A 19,859-nucleotide genomic window follows, 5' to 3' on the forward strand; every position below is an offset into this window, starting at 1 on the left:
TCTCTATTTGCAATTTTTTGAGAAAGCGCCATACCGCCTTCCACAGTGTTGCACCATTTTACACTCCCACCAACAGTGAATAAGGGTTCCAATCTCTACACAACCTCGCAGCATTTGTTGCTTGCTGTTCTGTTGAATTTTGCTATTTTGACTGGGGTGTGATGATATCTTATAGTTGTTTTAAGTGGGTGTTTTTTAAAAACAAAATCAAACTACCTTATGATTGATCAAAGCCAGGCATTATGGGACTTAGCTAAACATACTATTATAGGTATAGTATTTTAAAAATATTTCATGATACATTATGGCGCGGTGAAGTCACTAAAGGCCATGGTGGAGGAAGGGCACAGTCACCTTGCCAGCCATCCCCGCCAACTCATGTCTGGCAGGTACTAAGATGACCACTGTCACAGCCAGATCCTCCTCATGTCCGAGCAAGCAATGAAAGAGGGAAATGAGCGTGGGAGGCTTAATTTTACTAACTCAGACAGCAGAGCCGCCTGCTATCTCTTTGAGGAAATGTTTCAGTGATTAATGATTCTACCTACGTTCTTTCCCAGCAACATACACGCACACACGTCATAGTCGGTAGCTGCCATCGAGTCACCTCCGAATCCTAGCAACCCCAGGTACAATAAGATGAAATACGGCAGAGCCAGCACTTTTCGCAACACCGTGGCCGTGTCTGGGTGCCGTGTCATAGGCCCTGTGCTAGTCAACCTCCGTGAAGGCCTCTCGAGAGGCCAGCCCCTCCTGAGAACATGCCCAAAATGCACGAGACGACGACGAGCTGCCACCTTCTCTTCTAAAGACCATTCTGGTAGCACAGCTTCCAAAACAGATGGCTTAGTGGGAAGGAATTGCGCTGCCAGGGCAAAGTATTCACCGTTTGCTCCCTGGGAGAAGGATGGGTAATCAACTCCTGTGCAATTTACAAGCTCGCACAACCCACTGGACAGTCAGTTGTATTCCAACTCTATGGGATACAACTATACATTTGGTTTTAGCTGTTGGTGGATTTGAACCGCAGGCCTGCGGGACTGCAGTGCAGTTTCTTACCACTAGGCCACCAGAGCTATATAGATTTTGGGGAAGAAGGATGGGCAGTCTCCTCCCCTGTGATTAACTGCCTTGGAAAACTTGCTGGAGGGTCAACTACGGGTTGATTCCAATTCTGTGGTACACAACAACAACTATATAAATGGAATATGTTGTTGTGGTTGTTGATTGCCGTCAAATCATGCATGATTCACAGCAACCCTAAGAACAAAAGGCCAAAAGCCCCTCTACAACTATCAATATTTATCAAAGTTTATACCGTTTCCAGAGGCATGTTGTTTAGGAAGTGGATGCCACTCACATGAAAAAAATATTATCTATTTCCACCTGGCATTAACATAGTATTATATATAATATACAGTATTATGTATTTTTCTAAGGATATTTGGTAACCCAGTGGGTGCAGGTGGTTTGCATCCATCAGTTGCTCTGTAGGAAAAAGATGGGTGATATTCTCCCACGAGATTTACAGCCTCTGAAACCCCCTGGAGGGTCAGTAATGAACTGGTTCCGACTCGACAACACACGACAACATTAAAAATATAAGAGTCCCTGAGTGGTGCAAACGTGTCCAGCTGCTCACTGGACAGTGAGAGATTGCAGTCTACCCTGAGGTACGTCAGAAGACGATACTGGCTGTCTGCTTACAGAAATAAGGCCACTGAAAGTCCCCTATGGAGCACAATCCTACTGTGACACCGCAAGGCAGACATGTATTGGGATCAATGAAATAATTGAATTGTAACTATATAAATAAGCACGTGTTTCCGATAGAATTCAAGGCCCAGTGAGTTCTGATGGCCTAGTGGGTAAAAAGTTGTTCTGCCAACTTGAAGGCAGGCAGTCTGAATCCGCCAGCTGTCCCATGGGAGAAAGATGGGCAATCTCCTCCCTCTGTAAACCTCCTGGAGAATCGTTTATAAGCTGGTTCCAACTGGATGGTGCACAACACAATGCAAAAGGAATTCTACATCCAGCAACACAATCCTTCCAATGTTGATGTTGTTATTGTTGTTAAGAGTCGTAGGGGACTCAAAGCGACCCTAAGAACGAAAGTCCTCAATACTGACGTGCATGACTTTTCACTAGTAGGGCTAAATTCAAGTATGTATTCAAAACAAAAGCTGAAGGAACTCACTATTCCCAGAGCCTCCCTACAAGAACACACCATCCCATCCCACATCCCAGCAGGAAACAAACAATGAACAAATGATTGTGGTCACTAACAAGGAAAAGGGGGTGGGGGGGTGGGGAGTTTACTCAGTTTTACATGTTAAATATAGCAAATCATTGCAATTATAATTGTATTCTTAGTACTTAAAACTTTACATCATACTTTTTAAAGTTACTTTTTCCAACCCTCTAGTAGGTAGCTATTGTAATATCATTTATTTTGTCATATTCTCTTTTGCGACAAGATTTTGATAGGATGCTATGAGTTAAGAAATCAAGTGTCATCTTCAGCACGTGCCCTTTGCATTCTCAAACGTACCCTTGCTTTACTTCCAAGCAATTATTTTCTCATGTTCACAAAGGTTGCATAACTTCTGATGCTGAAGAGCTTGTGCGGTGACATTTTACAGCCCATCACGCTTCTTTTGTAGGACAGCAGCATGGTTTCCATGTTAAAAGTCCAACAGTTCAAATAAGCACTGAAATCACACACATGATGAAACAAAAGAGCCTAATTGAGCAGCTTTATAACCTTGCACGGAATTCCCTCATCACCACTTTCAATAGAATTGCTTCTATTCTAGCAATGTTCTTTTAATTAAGTCCTAAACATCTAAAACATGGCAAATGTAAATATGTATTATAAATCCTTAATTATGAGGATCACTAAGCAGTCACGCAGCTTTCTGCCTAAGAGATATTCTTTTTGCTGAAAAACAGCCAAAATTGAAAGATAAAAATGAATGATGTGAAAAAAAACATTAAATTTTATTTATAATGCCTTTCTCTTAGTATCTGTATCACTTTGCTGCACTGTTTTGTGGACTTAAATCATGTTTCAATTTATCTACTGGCTTTTAAGCCAAAATACCTCTAGTAAATTTCTGTCTTCATTGTCATTTCAGATAGACCCAACAGCCATTAAGATGATGAGTTAAATGTTGGGAATTCTGAGGTCTACATGCCATAGCCAAGAATGTATTTCCTTTGAGTTCATAAAATGGCAATCCAGTCCCTCTGTTTGGGACGACTTTAAAGCAGATCACCCAGGAGGACTAGCTGCTATTTTTTCAATTTTATACAGTTTTAAAAACACATTGGAGACAGTAACGTTACCAAGATGGCATCAAAAGTAGTTACACGCACCCTGACTTCCAAAGAAACCCCCTAAAAAAATGTAACAGAAACGGAAAACAACAACTTTGTGAAAATGACGGAATGAAGTAAGTGATTTATAGCAACTAAGTGTACCCTCGGGGTGGGAGTGAGTAGCGGTGGCTTCAGAACGGTGAGAAGCTTTGGCTTAGTTATGGTGTGTCCTACCCAATCATGGGTGAGAGGTGCAGCCACAGTGCTCCTTAGAGGCAAGAAGGCAAAGCTTTGTCTCACGTACTTTGGGTACGTTGCTAAAAGGGGTTATTCCTTGCAAAGCGATACCATGTGCTAGGAAAGGTGAAAGGTCTGTGAAAGAGAGGGAGGCCCTCAGTGAGATGGGGTGACGAGTAACTGGGGCAAAATGTATATCAGGGATGACGACGATATTGGGGGATAGGAGTGGCTTTAGACATATTGCTCACAGAGTAGCTATGAATCTTACTTGCCATGATGGCACATAAGCACAACCACCCATCCTCAGCCTGGTGGGATTCTATCACTGTGGAAGCCCACATTTATTTGAGTTAAAAGAAATAGTATTAAAAAATAAATAGGATAACATAGAAAGGATATTAAGAAAAGTGGCACATGAAACAAAACGAAAACATTACAAGTGAGAAATTATTTTTGAGAGAATACAGAAATACTGGGTGTGAAAAAGTACAATAAAAGAAATTAGAATTTCACTGGAGGGGCTCAACAGTAGATCTGAGCTGGAAGAATAATCAATAAACTTAAGGCAATTGACATCTTTGAGTTTTCAGAGTATAAAGCAAAAAGAATGAAAGAAAATGAATGGGTCCTAAGGAACGTGTAGGGCACTGTAAAGCAGACCAACATACATTTAATGAGGGTCTTAGCATAAAGAATAAAAGAGGTAGAAGAAATTACCATTTGATCCAGCGATCCCCCTACTAGGTATAGATCCTACGAAAATAAGATCTGTAGCACAAACTACGATGTATGCACATCTATGTTTACTGCAGCATTATTTAAAAAAGAGACCACAACGACTCAAGTGTCCATCACTAAAGTTATGATACACCCACACAATGAAGCAGTAAATAACAATAATGAAAGAAATTCCCGAAACACTGTACAAAATGGGTTAATCTAGAGGAAATTATGCTGAGTGACATAAGTTAGTCACAAAAGATTATTGTATATAATCTTTTATGCATATTAGCAGAAAAATCTAAGTAAAACTTTCCACATTCTGTTGGATCGCCGTTTTCGGGAACAGAAACAAATGTTGGATGTCTTCCAGCCACTTTAGCCAGCTAGCTACTCCTTAGAGACAAGGATGCTGAAACTTTGTCTCACATACTTTGGACATGAAGCTAGGAGAGGTTATCCCTTGCAAAGGGGCATCATGCTTGGAAAGGTGGAGGGACAGTGAAGGAGAGGAAGGCCTTCCATGAGATGGACTGATAGAGTGACAATGGGTTCAAGTGTGGCAGGGATGACAAGGACGGGACAGGAGAGGAGAGAGTTCAGACATGTGGTTCATAGCATCACTATATACATGTCTCAATGGCATGTACCAAGAAAAACAAATAAAATAGAATGGTTCATAGCATCACTATATACATGTCTCAATGGCATGTACCAAGAAAAAAAAAATAGAATGGTTCATAGCATCACTATATACACGTCTCAATGGCATGTACCAAGAAAAACAAACAAAATAGAACCATTCCTGGATGGTTACCAGAGATGAGAACGAAGTAAGAAGAAAACAAAAACAAAATAAAATAATTAATAAATTAAAAAGAAAAACTAATACACAATAAGGGGTGTACTGAGTTAACATTGTACTGAGTTAATTATTATTTATCAATTGTAATTAGTGTTATAAAACAAAATAAGCATGCATGATTGAATTAAAACCAATGTGATTTGTAAACCATCAGTTGGACCAAAATGAAATAAAAAACAGAGGCAGAAGGAATATTTATTTGAAGAAAGAATGGCTAAAAAATACCTAAATTCATGGAAGACAAATTTACATATTCAAGATGCTTAACTAACTCCAACAGAGTATACTAAAAGAACCACAAAAAGATACATTATAATTATTAAAAACCAAGGGGAGAATTTTGGAAGCAACAAGAGAAAAGTAACTCATCACATACAGGAATCTTCAAGATTAACAGCCAATGACTCATGAAATCCAGATGCTAGCAGACTGACATATTTAAAGTGAAGAATGGGGGGAAAATAACTGTGACCAAGAATTCTACAGCCAGCAAAAATGTCCTTTAAATATCACTGATAGATGATGACATCTCCAGACAAACAAAGGCTGACGACATTTCCCTCCAAGAAATGTTAAGGAGAATTCTTCCAGTTGAAATGAAAGAACACCATATAGTAACCCAAAACTGCAGAAGTAAATAAAGATCTCATGAAAGACATAAAGACTAGTTTTATCTTACTTTTAGTTTACAATTCTAGTTGCTATAATCCACAAAGTTTTAAAACAGTAAAAACTATACTAATGGATTATATAAAAGGTAATTTTTGCTAACATATAGTGGGATACTGGAAGAAGCAGTATAGGAATAGGATTTTTTTATACCAATAAGATTGTGATTTAAATCCAAATTAGATTATTATACATTAATTCATATAGGAGGCACAAGAGCATTACTAAAAAATACATATAAAAGGAAGAAAGATATAATAGTTCACAAGTCAACTAAACACACAAGAAGCCAGTATTTGTAGAAATGTGGGATCAGAATGGCACAAGACACATACATACATGCACACACACAGAGCAAATTGCAGATGTCTTTCCTTACTGGTAATTAAATGAACATAAACAAAAATGTCCTATCAAAAGACAGAGCTTACAGGAAAGATATAAAACGTTTTGGGTTTTTGTTAATGGCACACTTAAATGCTACATACAAGTAAGACTTCAAACCCGTTCTTCCCATCAGCCATGCTGAATCGCGTAAAACTGGAACTAGATCAAAATGAGGATGTAACATAACGAAAATTGGGGGAAAATTATGTCAAGGACTTCCTAGAAGAATTCAACCTTCCTCTTAGTTACAAGGGCAGCATGCACACTACAAAGCAAACAAGTTTTTTAATAGTCAGAAGCAGTGGTGTTCCACTCAAAGGTGGTGGTCCATGGGCCACTGTGAATCTTTGTGAATCATAGTCTTAACATAAATCCAATCTTTCACATCACGCTCCCGAAATGGCTCACTGTACCCTTCCAAGCCTCCCATTTCAGGGCTCTGACACAGAATTTCTGGTTACTGTTGTGGCACACCCCACAGTTTACAAACCTGAGCCCATGCTAATCTAACTAGGTCAGCCATAACTGAGTCAGTTGAAAACATTGCCTACAAAAGACACATCTTAGTTTTGAGCATGCAAACATCAAAGTAGTGACTAGAAAGGACAAAATTCCAGATAAAGTCTCACCAAAACAAAGCTGGATGGATCCAATAATGTCAGACAAGGAAAACTTTAGGACGAAAATCACTATATGCAACAAAGCAAGCGTTATATACTGATAAAAGGAGGAATTCAATAAAGAGATACAACAATTAGAAACATACATTCCTCTAAAATTTTGGAGATTAGAAAAGAGAAAGAGATGGATCTAAAATAATTGTTGGAGGCTTATATATAAAACTTTAAAAATAGAACATCTAGTCTGTAGATTCACCAGGAAACAGAAAATATGAACAGTACTACAAACCAACTATGCCTAACAGACATTTAGGGAATATCTCACCCCCAACAACAGAGCACACATTTGTTCTCCAATGCACACATACCATTCTCTAGGATAGACCATATGCTAGGTCATAAAATAAGTCTTAATAAATTTTAAAAAGTCTAAATCATTCATAGGATTTTCTCTTATCACAATGGAATAAAATTAGAAAGCAGTAACATAAGGAGAGTTGGAATACATATACACAAGAATGAAGATATTAAACAGAGCATTATTGTGCATCCAATGAATCACACATCACAAGGGAAACTAGAAAACACTTCAGAGATGAATGAAAAGCAAAGGACAGCCTGCCAAAAAAAATCTATGGGACGCGGCTAAGGGGGTGCTGCTCAAAGGGGAATTTATAGCTATAAATGTCAACATAGGAAAGATTCATGACCTCCAGTCAATAACTCAACTTTATAGCTTGATGAAAAAGAAATACAAAACTAATCCCAAAGTGATCAGAAGGAAGAGAATAATGAAGATTACAATAAATATTCATAAAAAGCAAAGCAAACAAAACAAAACAAAAAACCCAGAGAAATAATGGAACCAAAATTAGGCCTTCTTAAAGGATCAGTAAAACTAACAAGCTTTTAACTAGAATGACAAAGAAAAATAAATGAACATTAAAGAAAGAACTGTGAGAATAGTACATGCAGAAATTAAAGGGATCATAGAGAATATCATAAATGACTGTTTAGATATTCTAGATTAATTGGAAAGAGCCCTGGTGTGTAATGATTAAGCACTCAAATGTTTACCAAAAGGTTGATGGTTCTAACTCACCAAGCAGCTCGCTCTATGGGAGAATAACCTTGGGACCTGCTTCCGCAAATATTACAATCTAGAAAATCTTTATGGGGAAGTTCTACACAGGATCACTATGAGATGGAATCAATTAGATGGTATTTAAGAGTAACAGATGAAATGGGAAAATTCCTAGACACACACAAATAACCTCTACTGTGGGTGGAGGGAGGCGGTGAAGGAAATAGGCTGCAGGGACCTGAAAAGACAGGGGAATAATGGGTGAGGTCTAACGGTGATTAATATTATAAAACATAATGCATGGGAATGATTGTATGAAACACAAGGTGAATGGAGAATAGTGTGAAATACAATGTATAAGAACTTCGTAAGCAAACAAATAGAAATTTTAAAAAATTTTTGGAACCTGTTTAGAGGTGAAAATAGGGAGGGGAATTGTTTAAATTGATTAATGGGGGGGTGAAAGAAACTCTCAACAGATCTATAACAAGCAAAAATACTCCATGATACACTTATATGAAAACCTAGCATTGGCAAATAGCAAAGAGGAATTTGGAAAAAAAGAAAAAAATGCAGATTAGTAAGCTTGTGTCTGAGACGAGTAAAATATTTTGGGATTAACTAGTAGTAATAATTGTACTAAAAAAAATAAATAAAAACAGTAACACCAGATACTGTTGTTACATGAGTAATGAATAAGAAACTTTCTATTACATCCACAAACTAAAATTACCTGCCATCAGTTTCATGTCTTAGCAGCTCTATAGGTTAGAGAGCACAACTGTTCCGTAAGATTTTCCTGGCTATTATCTACACAAAAGCAGATAACTTTTCATCTAGAGTTATTGAGTGGGTTTGAATCATCAACCTTTAGCTTAACAGAAACACACATTATTAACAACACCACCCTGCCCGTCTCATCTCTTTTTCCTTAAACCCCATTTTCAATTTGTCCTTTCTTTCTTCTTGATTAGCAACCAATCAACAGCCTTTAGAACACGAACATAAATTATCATCTTTGAAAACTGCAATCTGGAAAACCTGTAATATATGTAATCCTTTAGACCAGGTCTATTAATCCAGACAGAAATGTAATTTGCTTGGAATTTCCAAGTAATCCCTCTTTTTTTGGTCTGGAATAGTGCAATTTATGTGGTTTTGGCAGGAACAGTAGGGATCTCTGTTGTGGGCCAGATGATTCAACTGTGTGTGTTCAAGGTCATCCAGACAAGTGCCAACTCCAAGGCTTACAAACAATTCCTAGAGTAATTCATTAGGGCCTATTCAAAGTGTATTTAATAGAACAGAAACACTTTCTGCTGGTTAAAGTGCGGAGCAAGCCAAGCAAGGGAAACACAATTTATAGTCTGCGGAAAGACTCTACTAGGAGCTCCAGTGGCTTAATGGTAAAACGTCAGGCTGCTAAACATAAGGCTGGTGGTTCTAATCCTGATGAAGAGAAAAGACAGTCTTCTCCCATAAAGATTTACAGCCTTGAGAACCCAGTGAAGAGCCACCAAGAGTCAGGATGGTGGTGGCTTGGTTTTGCTTTTTCGAAGACTACACAATAAATAAGGAGCTCTAGCGGTATGCTGAATATTATTTAACAGGTGTGGAGAAAGCACACTTCTCTGAAGCACACCCTTACTGATTTTAAACCATGCAATGTTCCCTTTCTCTATTCAGAAGCTGGACTCTACAAAGAGGAATGCAGCATCAGGATCAAAGGCACACTCACCAGAAACCTGTGCTTTGTAGATGGCATGATCTTGCTTGCTGAGAGTAAGCAGGACTTGAAACTCCTACTGCAGAAGGTCAAGTACTATAGCCTTCAATATGGATCACATCTGAACATCAAGAAAATCAAAGTCTTAACCACTGGGCCAATTGGTAACATCACTATAGACGGAGAAAGGATTGAAGCTGATGATTTCACTTTGCTTGGATCAATAATCAACACCCTTGATAGTAGCAGTTAGGAGATCAGGAGACATACTGCACTTGGCAAGTCTGTTGTGAGGGACCTCTCCAAAATTCTGAAGAATAATGATGTCAGACTGAGGACCAAAGTATGCCTGATTCAGGTCACGGTGCTTCAAATCACTTGCATCTGTGAGCTGGTGAGTGAATAATGATGGCAGAAGAATTGATGCCTTTGACCTGTGGTGTTAGATATGGGTACTGACTATCCCATGGACTGACAGATATGTCCTGGGAAGGGTACAGCGAGCATGCCCCTCGGAGGCAATGATGTGAAGCTTAGTCTCTCATAACTTTGGACATGTAGCTAAGAGAGGCTATTCCTTGGAGAGGGACATGATGCTTGGAAAGGTGGAAGGTCAGCTAAAGAGAGGAAGACCCCCAGTGAGAAAGATTAACATAGGGACTGAAGCAATGGATTAAAGTATATCAGAGACGATGAGGATGGCACAGGATAGGACAGGGTTCAACTCTGTTGTTCACAGGGTCAACTCGATGGCCCCTAACAGCCACAAGCAGTGTAATCAATCGTAGCAAGCTGGGGTGCTCACCTGAAATGTACACATAGCCTGCATTTCAAATCTACTGGGAGCTCCAAAGCAGAAAGATAGGTCATCTCTTCCTGTTGAGACCTGTAGCTTCATAGGACTGCTATGAATTAGAATGAACTGGTCAGCAGTGAGTGTATTAGAAAAAAAAAGAAAAAGAAAGAAATTTAAGAAGGCACGTGAATTTATATATGGTGACCTCGTGGCAAGAAGCTGCGCTGTAACCCCAACGGCACAGTTTGAGGTCACCAGCTGCTCTGCAGGAGAAGGATGGACAATCTCCTCCCACGTGAATAACTGTCTCTGAAAACCCACCTTAGGGTCAGTCATGGGTTGTTTCCAACTTGATGGCACACAATAATAATAACAATAACATGCTGTTTCTAAACACCCACCTCAGACCCTAGTTCTATGACAGTAGTTCTAATGGTTCCTAGTTGCCAGTTGACAAGAGGAATAGTTACATAACCAAGTATGGCTTAATAATTCAGAGGATGTGATATCTTACTCCAGAGCACTGCTAAGGAGCAAGAGGTACTTAAGTTTTTAGAAAAAGTCATTAACGATGTAGCCCAAGTGATACATAGCATACCATTGTTTTTCTTGTCTTTTTCCTGTGTGAATAAAAAACCTTAGAGATAAAATTCATCACTGCTCTAATAAATACGTACACCATTAAAAATTTCATATGTATGAATTTTAAATGACTTAAAATGTCAAATATTTTCAAGCTTCACTCACTTTTCCAATTATTACATTGGAATGACTCATTAACTGTAACATAAACAGAGTCGTTTCTACCTCCTGTTATGCTATTTCCCCACTTTTATTACCCGAGTACCATTTTGCCATGAACCATAACAAAAATGCAATGGAAGAAGAAAAAAAACCCCATCTAACCAAATACCTACTCTTCCTCTTCTGAATACCAATTTTTCCATTGCTGAATGGAAGTAGTCATGGTAACTTGTAAAGGGGTTTTGTGTATATATATATTTTATCATGCCCAAGACTGTCAGACTACTAAACCACAAGTAGAACCTTACTCATTCTATGTTGTTGTTATGTGCCGTCGAGTCGTTTGCGACTCATAGCGACCCTATGTACAACAGCCCTAAACCCTGCTCTGTCCTGTGTCAATCGCACTGTCTCTGACACACCCATCCCGATTACCCCAGTCACTGAATCAATCCACCTCACAGAGGGTCTTCCCCTCCTGTGCCATCCCTCCACCCTCCCAAGCATGATGTCCCTCCCCAAGGACCTCTCTCTCCTTAAACATGTCCAAAGTATGTCAGACGAAGCCTCAGAATCTGTATTTGGCCTTTACTAACACTGTCCTACCCTGGGGTCACTGGGACTTTGGAAGGTCTAAAATCATAGATAAAAGAGAGGCAGTTTGTGGAATTAAATAAATACAGACATATACATGCACATATTCTAAAGGAATCAAATATTATAACCTGAGAGTACACTGAGAAGGTTTAAATGTTCAATTCTCAGACATCCAAGTTTCCCCAAAAGTATAATCTGAAGACAATCCAGTGGCCAACGACATCTTCACTCAGCAAAGCAGTTCACTTTACCTCAGCACTGCTGTTACGTGTCACAGGTCCGAACCTTTCCTCACCTGTACCCTCCTTCACAAGCTGATTTGTTTGAGCCTATTGTTACAGTCACTCTGATTCATCTTGTTGAAGGTCTCCTGCTTCTCTGACCCTCTATCTTTCCCCAGATGATGTCTTTTTTCCAAGAACTGGTCTCTCCTGACAATATGTCCAAAGTCAGCAAGACCAAGTCTCACCATCCTTGCTTCTAAGGAGCACCCTGGTTGCACTTGTTCCAAGATAGATTGTTCTTTTTTGGTTGCCCATGGAATATCAAGTTCTCTTCTCCAACACCACAATTTAAAGATACTGATTCATCTTCTGTCATTTGGAGTAAATTATTTTTCCTTTCTCAAGAATTGGTACTCTTCTTTAAAGCCTCAACATCTTCAACTTACAATAATCTTAAGGGCAAATTATTTCATAAGATTTCATTTAGCAACCTGGAGCTTTTTTATGAGTTCATTCTCCCTTTAAGAAAGATTTGTAATGGCTGGCACAGAGTAACTCAAGCCCAATTTTCTCTGTCTGCATTGGAGAAATTACTTTGTTTTTGTGACATATTTTTCCCCTTTATACAGTGACCAAAATAAAACAGAACTGAGGGTTTGATTCTGCATCACAGAGCCTATTTTTTGATCTATTTGTTAAAGGGCATTTCTAAAAATTCCCAACTGAAGCCCCCATTAGAGCAATTATCCATGTATCCTAGAAGAATTCACTCTCCTCCCTGTTTCCCACATCACCTCCACAACTACCATGCCGTCACTCATTTCACCACACCACCGTTATTGTTAGGTGTAATTCTGTCGCCTCATAGCAACCCTATAAACAAAGAGATATGAACTCTTGTCATGTCATCCTCCAATCTTTGCTGGGCTTGAACCCACAGATACAGCCACTACGTCAATCCACCTTGTTGGGGTCTTCCTCTTTCTCTGACCCTCCAACTTTCCCAGCATGGAGTCTTTTTGCAAGAACTGGACCCTTTCACCTAATCGAGAGTTTATTCTTCTAACACCTCTTTCAGACACATATTCTTCAGTGGGTTCACTCTTGCATGCCATACTAGTGAACTTAAAAACCAGCAATGCCTCTCAACAAATATTGGAAGCCATAAAAATGAACCAAAAAATGTTTTAAGCTTAGCAATAATCGAAATATTAAGCCACTGGGGAAAAATAAAATTGAAGTTTGGAGAATTTAGTACTTCATAAAATATATTAGACTGCCAATCTAAATATGCATATCTGAAATTTGTATGTCAATGTTAACATAAATGTTTGCTTGTTTTATTCTCCCTCCTGTAGTCAGGCTAGGTCAGAGTATAAAATTTCAATCACTAAGGAAGACAGGAAAATAATTTTGAAAGAATCATTTTTAAGTTCTTAAATAACTCATGACTAATAGAAAACCAAATATGCATATGAGTCATCAGTTGATGATATTAAGATTCTTATATTGTGTATTAGAATATTGTGTATCAGGACAATGACTAAGGATGACAGATGAAGAATTGATGCCTTTGAGTTGTGGTGCTGGAGAAGAGTCTTGAACAGTCCATGAATTGCCAAGAAAACAAGTTAAGTCTGTCTTGGAGAGGGTGAAAGCAAGTGTTTCCTTGGAGGCTAGGATTTTGAAGCTCCATCTCACACACTCTGGGTACGTGACCAGTAGAGACCCGTCCTTGGAGAAGGGCATCACGCTCAGAAGGGTGGACGGACAGCGCAGGAGAGGGAGACCCTGGATAAGACAGATGGATTGATATAGTAACTACGGCAGCGAGGGCTGGTGTGTCAGAATTAGTGAGACTGGCTCAGGACAGGGCAGGGTTCAGAGTTGCTGTAGATAGGGTCACGATGGGTCACAATCGACTTGACAGCACATAACAACAACAACAATAATATTGTGGAATCTGAGGTAAAGGACACTAAATTCTAAATATAGCATTGAATTGAGAAAATGAGTATATGTGAAGCAAGACTTCTAATCTATTGTAAAGAAAATTCTAAGTCAATTTATGCCAGTGCCATTATCTCTAATCACATACTCACAGTGGACGGTCATGAACCCCATCACAATTCTTTCTCAGACACTCCAAATAAGCCCCATCTCAGTAAACTTTATGCTCTAAATTGACTTTGATTTGCAAAGTGATCTTTTGACAAGACTCCGGAATCTTCATTAGAGCTTAGGCATTTGAAAAAAGTATTAAGAAAAAGAAAGGACTTATATAGTCATTTTTTGGGGGGGAAATACTACAAATGAAGGTCAAGGGAAGCAATTTTTAAAAATACCCTCAATGGACTGGGCCTCCTTTATTTTTTTAATTTAAATTCTTTTTAAATAAAGTAAAAATCACAATGTTTCTCACTTGAGACCTGTGATTAGATTTTCTAAATGAAACATAAGTAAAATTCCAAAAGGAAAATGCATTTATACAAAATGAATTGAACTGGCACAGGTAGGTGACAGGCACTTGCTTAATTATTATGAAGTCTCAGTGGGTTGTGTTTAAACAGAATCTATTTTTTCAATTTATTTGATTTCTCTCACACAGATTCTAAATACAAGGTCCTGACTGACATGGAATGGAATAGTTTATGATCTGGAAAGTATAAAATAGATGCAAGATTTTCAATCAAAACTTGCCCACTTTCTTGGATGTCTTATACTAATAAAATTACTTTAGATTGAATGTACTACAGCAGCAAACGTAAGTACTGAAACTTTACAGGTAATTATGAATATCGATGCCCATGGAATAGTAGAATTTTAAAACCTTTAAGAAACACAATAAGGGGGGGTGCAAAAAAAAAAGAAACACAATACAAAGATACTAACTTAAAATTTTATTCTACTATAGTCTCTGTCAATTGTAGTATCCTAATTCTATAAGTATAGATTAAAGGAACAAATACTTCAGACTAACTTTTATTATAGCAGTGAAAGCTTTTCATCATCAATGTCTCATCATTCTAAACTACAGGCTTATTATTTAAAACATAGGCTATGTAATAAGTACTAAGATAATATCAGGAACATGGGTAGTTACATAACAAGAAGACAATTTTCATAAAATTATTATTGATAAGGTTAAAAACATAAAAATAATAAAGTATGAAGTGCTGTCATAATAGTCTACTGATAATAGATGACACTAAAATGTCAATTTCATATCATTCTCACATGTCATGAAGAAGTCTCCTTTTCATTTTTTTCCAAACAGTTAAAATGATAATTACCATTACTAGCTCCCAGGCTGTACAAATACAAGCAATGGGCCAGATTCGGCCCACAGATCCATCGTTTGCCAAAACTTCACTAAATATTATAATTTACATCCTGCAAGCCTATTCATCTGTTTTCACTGAAGAGGTAATGCAAATTAATCCAGATATATAGATTGATGCCAACGAACAAAGTATTTACATGTGATACAAAATCTGAAATTCTTTTTACAAGGCATCAATAACATGTATGAAGAGTCTGTGCTAAGAACTATATGTAAGTCAGATACTTGATCTCCCTGTGACCTTCTGAGTTGTTATATTCCAAGATGAGCATAGTCCCTATCAGAAATTACTGGGATGCAACAGGAAAAATGGGCCAAATGAATGAAAACAAAGTAGCATTATTCTCAGAAAAGCAAAGTACATGCTCATCTTTATACCCAAAGGCCAACTGTTCATGCACTAAACATCATGGCATTTGTCAGAACCTCATATTGGGGGGGGGTGTTGCAATGGAAAGGAAATTTGGGGGAAGTGGGGTAAAAAAAGGAATCTTCTCTAAGGAATTAGACTGAAACACAATCATTTCTAATCACTCTAGTTGTATATGGGCTCTTATCTATCCTAGAGCCAATATCTCCTCAAGAATATAGTCTTCAATGCATCTTCAGGGAAGACATTCTTTACTTTGAAGAAAAGGAAGAATGCACCCAGAAGTTAGCTTCTAAATAAATCATTGACAAGCCACTGCTGAGCAGTAATTACTTTCCAGACGAAGTTCAATGTATCTTAAGTAATCATTTCCACCACATGATCTGTAAGAGGCCAAATAAAAGCAAAGCTCTTACGCATCTTCCTATTTCTATCAACTCATAGTATTTATGCTCCTTTTGTATACTGTTGAATCCTTCCTCAACAGTTTATTAGTATGAAGAAAGAAACTTTAGGGTCATATGAGTAATAATAATATGGGATATCCTACTTCTTGGTGCACATCTTAAAGAGGTTGTGAAGAAGTCAACAGCCTATATGCAACTTCTCGAAAGCAGCAGCCCTTCTGTGAGCTCTCATCTGCAAACTCTTATCAACAGGACACTGCCACAGGCTCCTCTTGACCAAAACAAAAAGGAAAGACCTAGGCCTGCTCACTGTTTTTAAGATGTTAGATGGGCACTAGTAAGCAAATAATTCAGTTCATTCAACAGACTTTATTTTTGGCAAATGAGAAGTGGGCAGGACCACCAAAAATGAGCAAACACATGAGTCTAGCAGCTTAGACATATTTATACCCACCCACACAGATAATACATATACATGTTTGGATGGATGGATGGAAGGATGGAGAAATAGAGAGAGATGGAAGGAACTAATCCTTATAAGTAGATAATCCAAGAGAGATAAAATTAATCCTTTTAAATAGACAGATAATCTAAGATAGAGAAAATTTATCCTTCTCGGTAGATAATCCTTCTAAAAGGATTATTTATCTTAGATAAAATTTCTCTGTTGACTAATTAGTCAGCTGATAGTCAAGTTCAAAAGCACCTGCTCACTGGGCTGCCCTGGGTTTGCAGGATCCTGTCCTACAAAATCTTGCACGTTGGTTTACTTTGTGGGTGAACATACTTGCTCCTTGTGAATCACCTGTAATTAAAGATAGATCTTTGTACATACAAGAGAAAGGGAGAGAAGGCTTTATCTAGTCACTGCTAAATGATTTTAACAGTGACGTTCAAGACGGGTTGTTTTCAGCTCTTGTGACTGCAATGTCCAGGGGAGTTAGTGGAGTTATGACAATACATTAGGAGCTATGCGCTGCTTGTTTCTTCATGCACTAAAAGCCAACTTCGATAGCAAACATAAATATTTGCTCTTCTTATAAGAATCAAACATATAGAGTGCTCTGTAGTATGACTTGATAATAACAGATGTCACAATTCTGGGGTTCCTTTCCTCCCAAAGAGAAAAATACTCCCCAAGCAAGGTAGAATAAAATATAAATTGAGGGGGGAAAAAAACCCAACATTTTTTCCCTGTTCTATCTAACTAAACAATCATAATGTCATGGTGTTACTAACAAGAAATTACTCTATGCAACATAAATGATTCAAAGCCATTTGTTATTTTTTAAAATATACTTGAGGATTAGTCAACTCTTAACACATATGTAAACAAGAATTCCAACTCTGATATCTAAGCAGTCCTACTAGTTTCAAATGTTACAGGCCCTTTATTTAGAAGAGCATTGACTTAACTTTCTGGAAAAACTAAAAATGCACAGGGTTAAATATACAGAGGGGGGAAAAACCCACTGACATTTTTTAATGTCAGCCAGAGGCCCAACCAGATCTAAGCAGACGGGAACAGCACGCTTTCCCTTTAGTTTCTCCCTGAAGCTTTGCTAAAGAGACTCAGGACCAAAGAGAGGGGCATATTGTCTACCTCCACTGTTTGCCTATTGCAGGATTTCAAGAAAACCCAAATGAACATAAACAAGTATTAGACCAACTAATCATGCTGATGTGTTGTAAACCCAGTTATAGCGGGCGGCAGGATTGCATCTGAGCCAGCCTTCGCTCTGCTATTCTTACAGAAGCTTTGCTTCACATTGTAAGGGTGACCTCTAGTGCTTTTCTGTTTCCCTGAACTTCAGGAGTTGGATGATAAACGACTTTACTATGTCTTTTCTACAAAACTTGGCATGTGTGTCTGTGCTGAGTGTGAGTGAGTGTAAGACCGAGAGAGATGGGTGTTGAGGATGATAGTGGTCCCTGGCCACAACGTTTGTTAAATGCTACCATAACAGGACTCTGTCATTTCCACCAGCAGAAAAGATGCAAATCTTGTTGACGCATGGGATGTTCACACACCAGAATGAAAACTGAACCTGAAACACGGGGCAGCACCTGGGGTGAAGTTCTCAACCCCTGACTGCATCCCAGCTGTGTGGGTGGGTACTAAGGAGTAGCGTACTGCTCTCCTCACACCTGAGCCTTTGAGTGGTGAAGGGATGTGCAGATACTGGGATGCAGGCTCATTTGTGCCCCTCAATAGAAAACCTGGTTGCACAGCAATGACACCAATTCTGAAAGAGGCCTGCCAGCTCTTTTCCTGAAAAACAGAAGTTTTTCTTTTTAAAACCCAAGAGACCAAAAGCTGCTTGTGCAGAGCTGGGTAATCATTCACCAAGGAGGGGCATTTCCCCCCTTTTAGAGATTTTAGTCCAAATGAAACTTTCCAAACTTTTTTCCTCTCTCACGCACAGAGACTAGGTGAAAAGCATCCTGCCGGGTCATTTTGGAGGATCCTTACATTAGAAAGAAGGTTTCAATCAGTATTTCCTGAATCGGGCAGGCTCCCGAGTCAGCCCATTCCATGACCATGTCACCGAGCTGAGAATTCAGCTAGGAAGGAAAACTACTTTTGCAAGATCTCTGGCATATTTTAATTTTCTAGCAAAATATAGGCTCAAGCTCTCACTTCGAGGATCACTTAAGTATTCTCTCAACAGCGAGGGCAGAGCTCTTAACACCGACTTTGCCTTCGCGAGCCCTGCTCCTGAATTCTGCAGTACATTTCAGGACTAATCTGGCATCTTCATCTTAAAGATGCAGCTACTATACTGCCGAATTGCAAACTTCAGAAATCCGAGGTAATATACCACCCTATCAAGTCTGCGTGCTGCATTTCTACTAGACAGCATTCCCATAAAATTCAGTGGTCTTAAGAAAGGAAGAAATGAAGACATTTGCAGGCTATTCCCTGGTTAAGATGCTAATTCAATGTTTTACTAGAACTTGTGATTCCTCTATGAATATTCACAGGCAAGAAGAAGGGATTTTGCTCCTAGGCAAAAAGGCCAATGATCATTTTGCCTTCTTTCAGAGCAGTCCCCGAGGGGTGCCGAGTGCCAAGCCAGTCCTGTTTTTCTGGATTGTCAGAGGACGCTGGCTTGTCAGCAGTGTGCTTTGCAGCAAGTCCAGTTGCAAATCATCCTTGTAAAAAACACACACACAACAGAATCAAAGTTTTGCAGCGAGCCCCCCTGCGAGTTTGAAATCATTTGCTGTTTACTTACAGGAATTCCCAGCCAGGACTCTGTTCCAATTGTGAGTGGAGAGCAGAAGTAGCGTCTTGAGGACCGCTCCAGTGACAGAGCCCATGTTCACATTCCTTGGGCTCCAAAAAGACTCCGAGAGGCTCTGTGTTGTGGGGCTCTGTGCTGTGGTCCTGCTCTCAGGCTCTCTCCCGGCGCGGCTGTCTGGCTCTTCCACACCTGTCTCTCTGTCACTATGTCTCTCCCTCGCTCTCTCTCCCCCGTCCTCCTCCTCCTCCTCCTCCTCTCTCTCATACACACACTCCTCTCTCATGCGCGCGCGCACACAGGAGCGCGCGCACACACACATACACACACACAGTGCCCTGACTCTTCACTGAACAGCATCCAGCATCTTTTCTAACAAGCATCCACACCACCGAGGCCACGCCCACCCCTCGCAGCAGAGGTCCCTGAAATTGACAGCAGCATCCCCCTCCAGATACTGGCGGTGCTCAGAGCTCCTGCCGGTGATGAAAGCTAGACCTG

At 39.2% G+C, this 19,859-nt stretch overlaps 1 protein-coding gene across 2 annotated transcripts in view; it reads right to left on the reverse strand.

The window, feature by feature from the left end:
* The window catches only part of CNTNAP4 (contactin associated protein-like 4), a 329,264-nt gene extending 309,809 nt beyond the window's left edge, over positions 1-19,455 (reverse strand). Inside the window, exon 1 of one of the 2 annotated variants that reach the window (XM_006888821.1) lies at positions 19,353-19,455. In XM_006888821.1, coding sequence (XP_006888883.1) covers positions 19,353-19,437 — 85 coding nt within the window. In that variant the 5' untranslated portion in view covers positions 19,438-19,455. The remainder of the gene's footprint in view (positions 1-19,352) is intronic. The other variant, XM_006888820.1, reaches the window with a different exon arrangement.
* Between the last annotated feature and the right edge of the window lie 404 nt (positions 19,456-19,859).

Source organism: Elephantulus edwardii, unplaced genomic scaffold (assembly GCF_000299155.1).
Source record: "Elephantulus edwardii isolate Elephantulus edwardi_28Jun2011 unplaced genomic scaffold, EleEdw1.0 scaffold00072, whole genome shotgun sequence".
Lineage (NCBI taxonomy): Eukaryota > Metazoa > Chordata > Mammalia > Macroscelidea > Macroscelididae > Elephantulus > Elephantulus edwardii.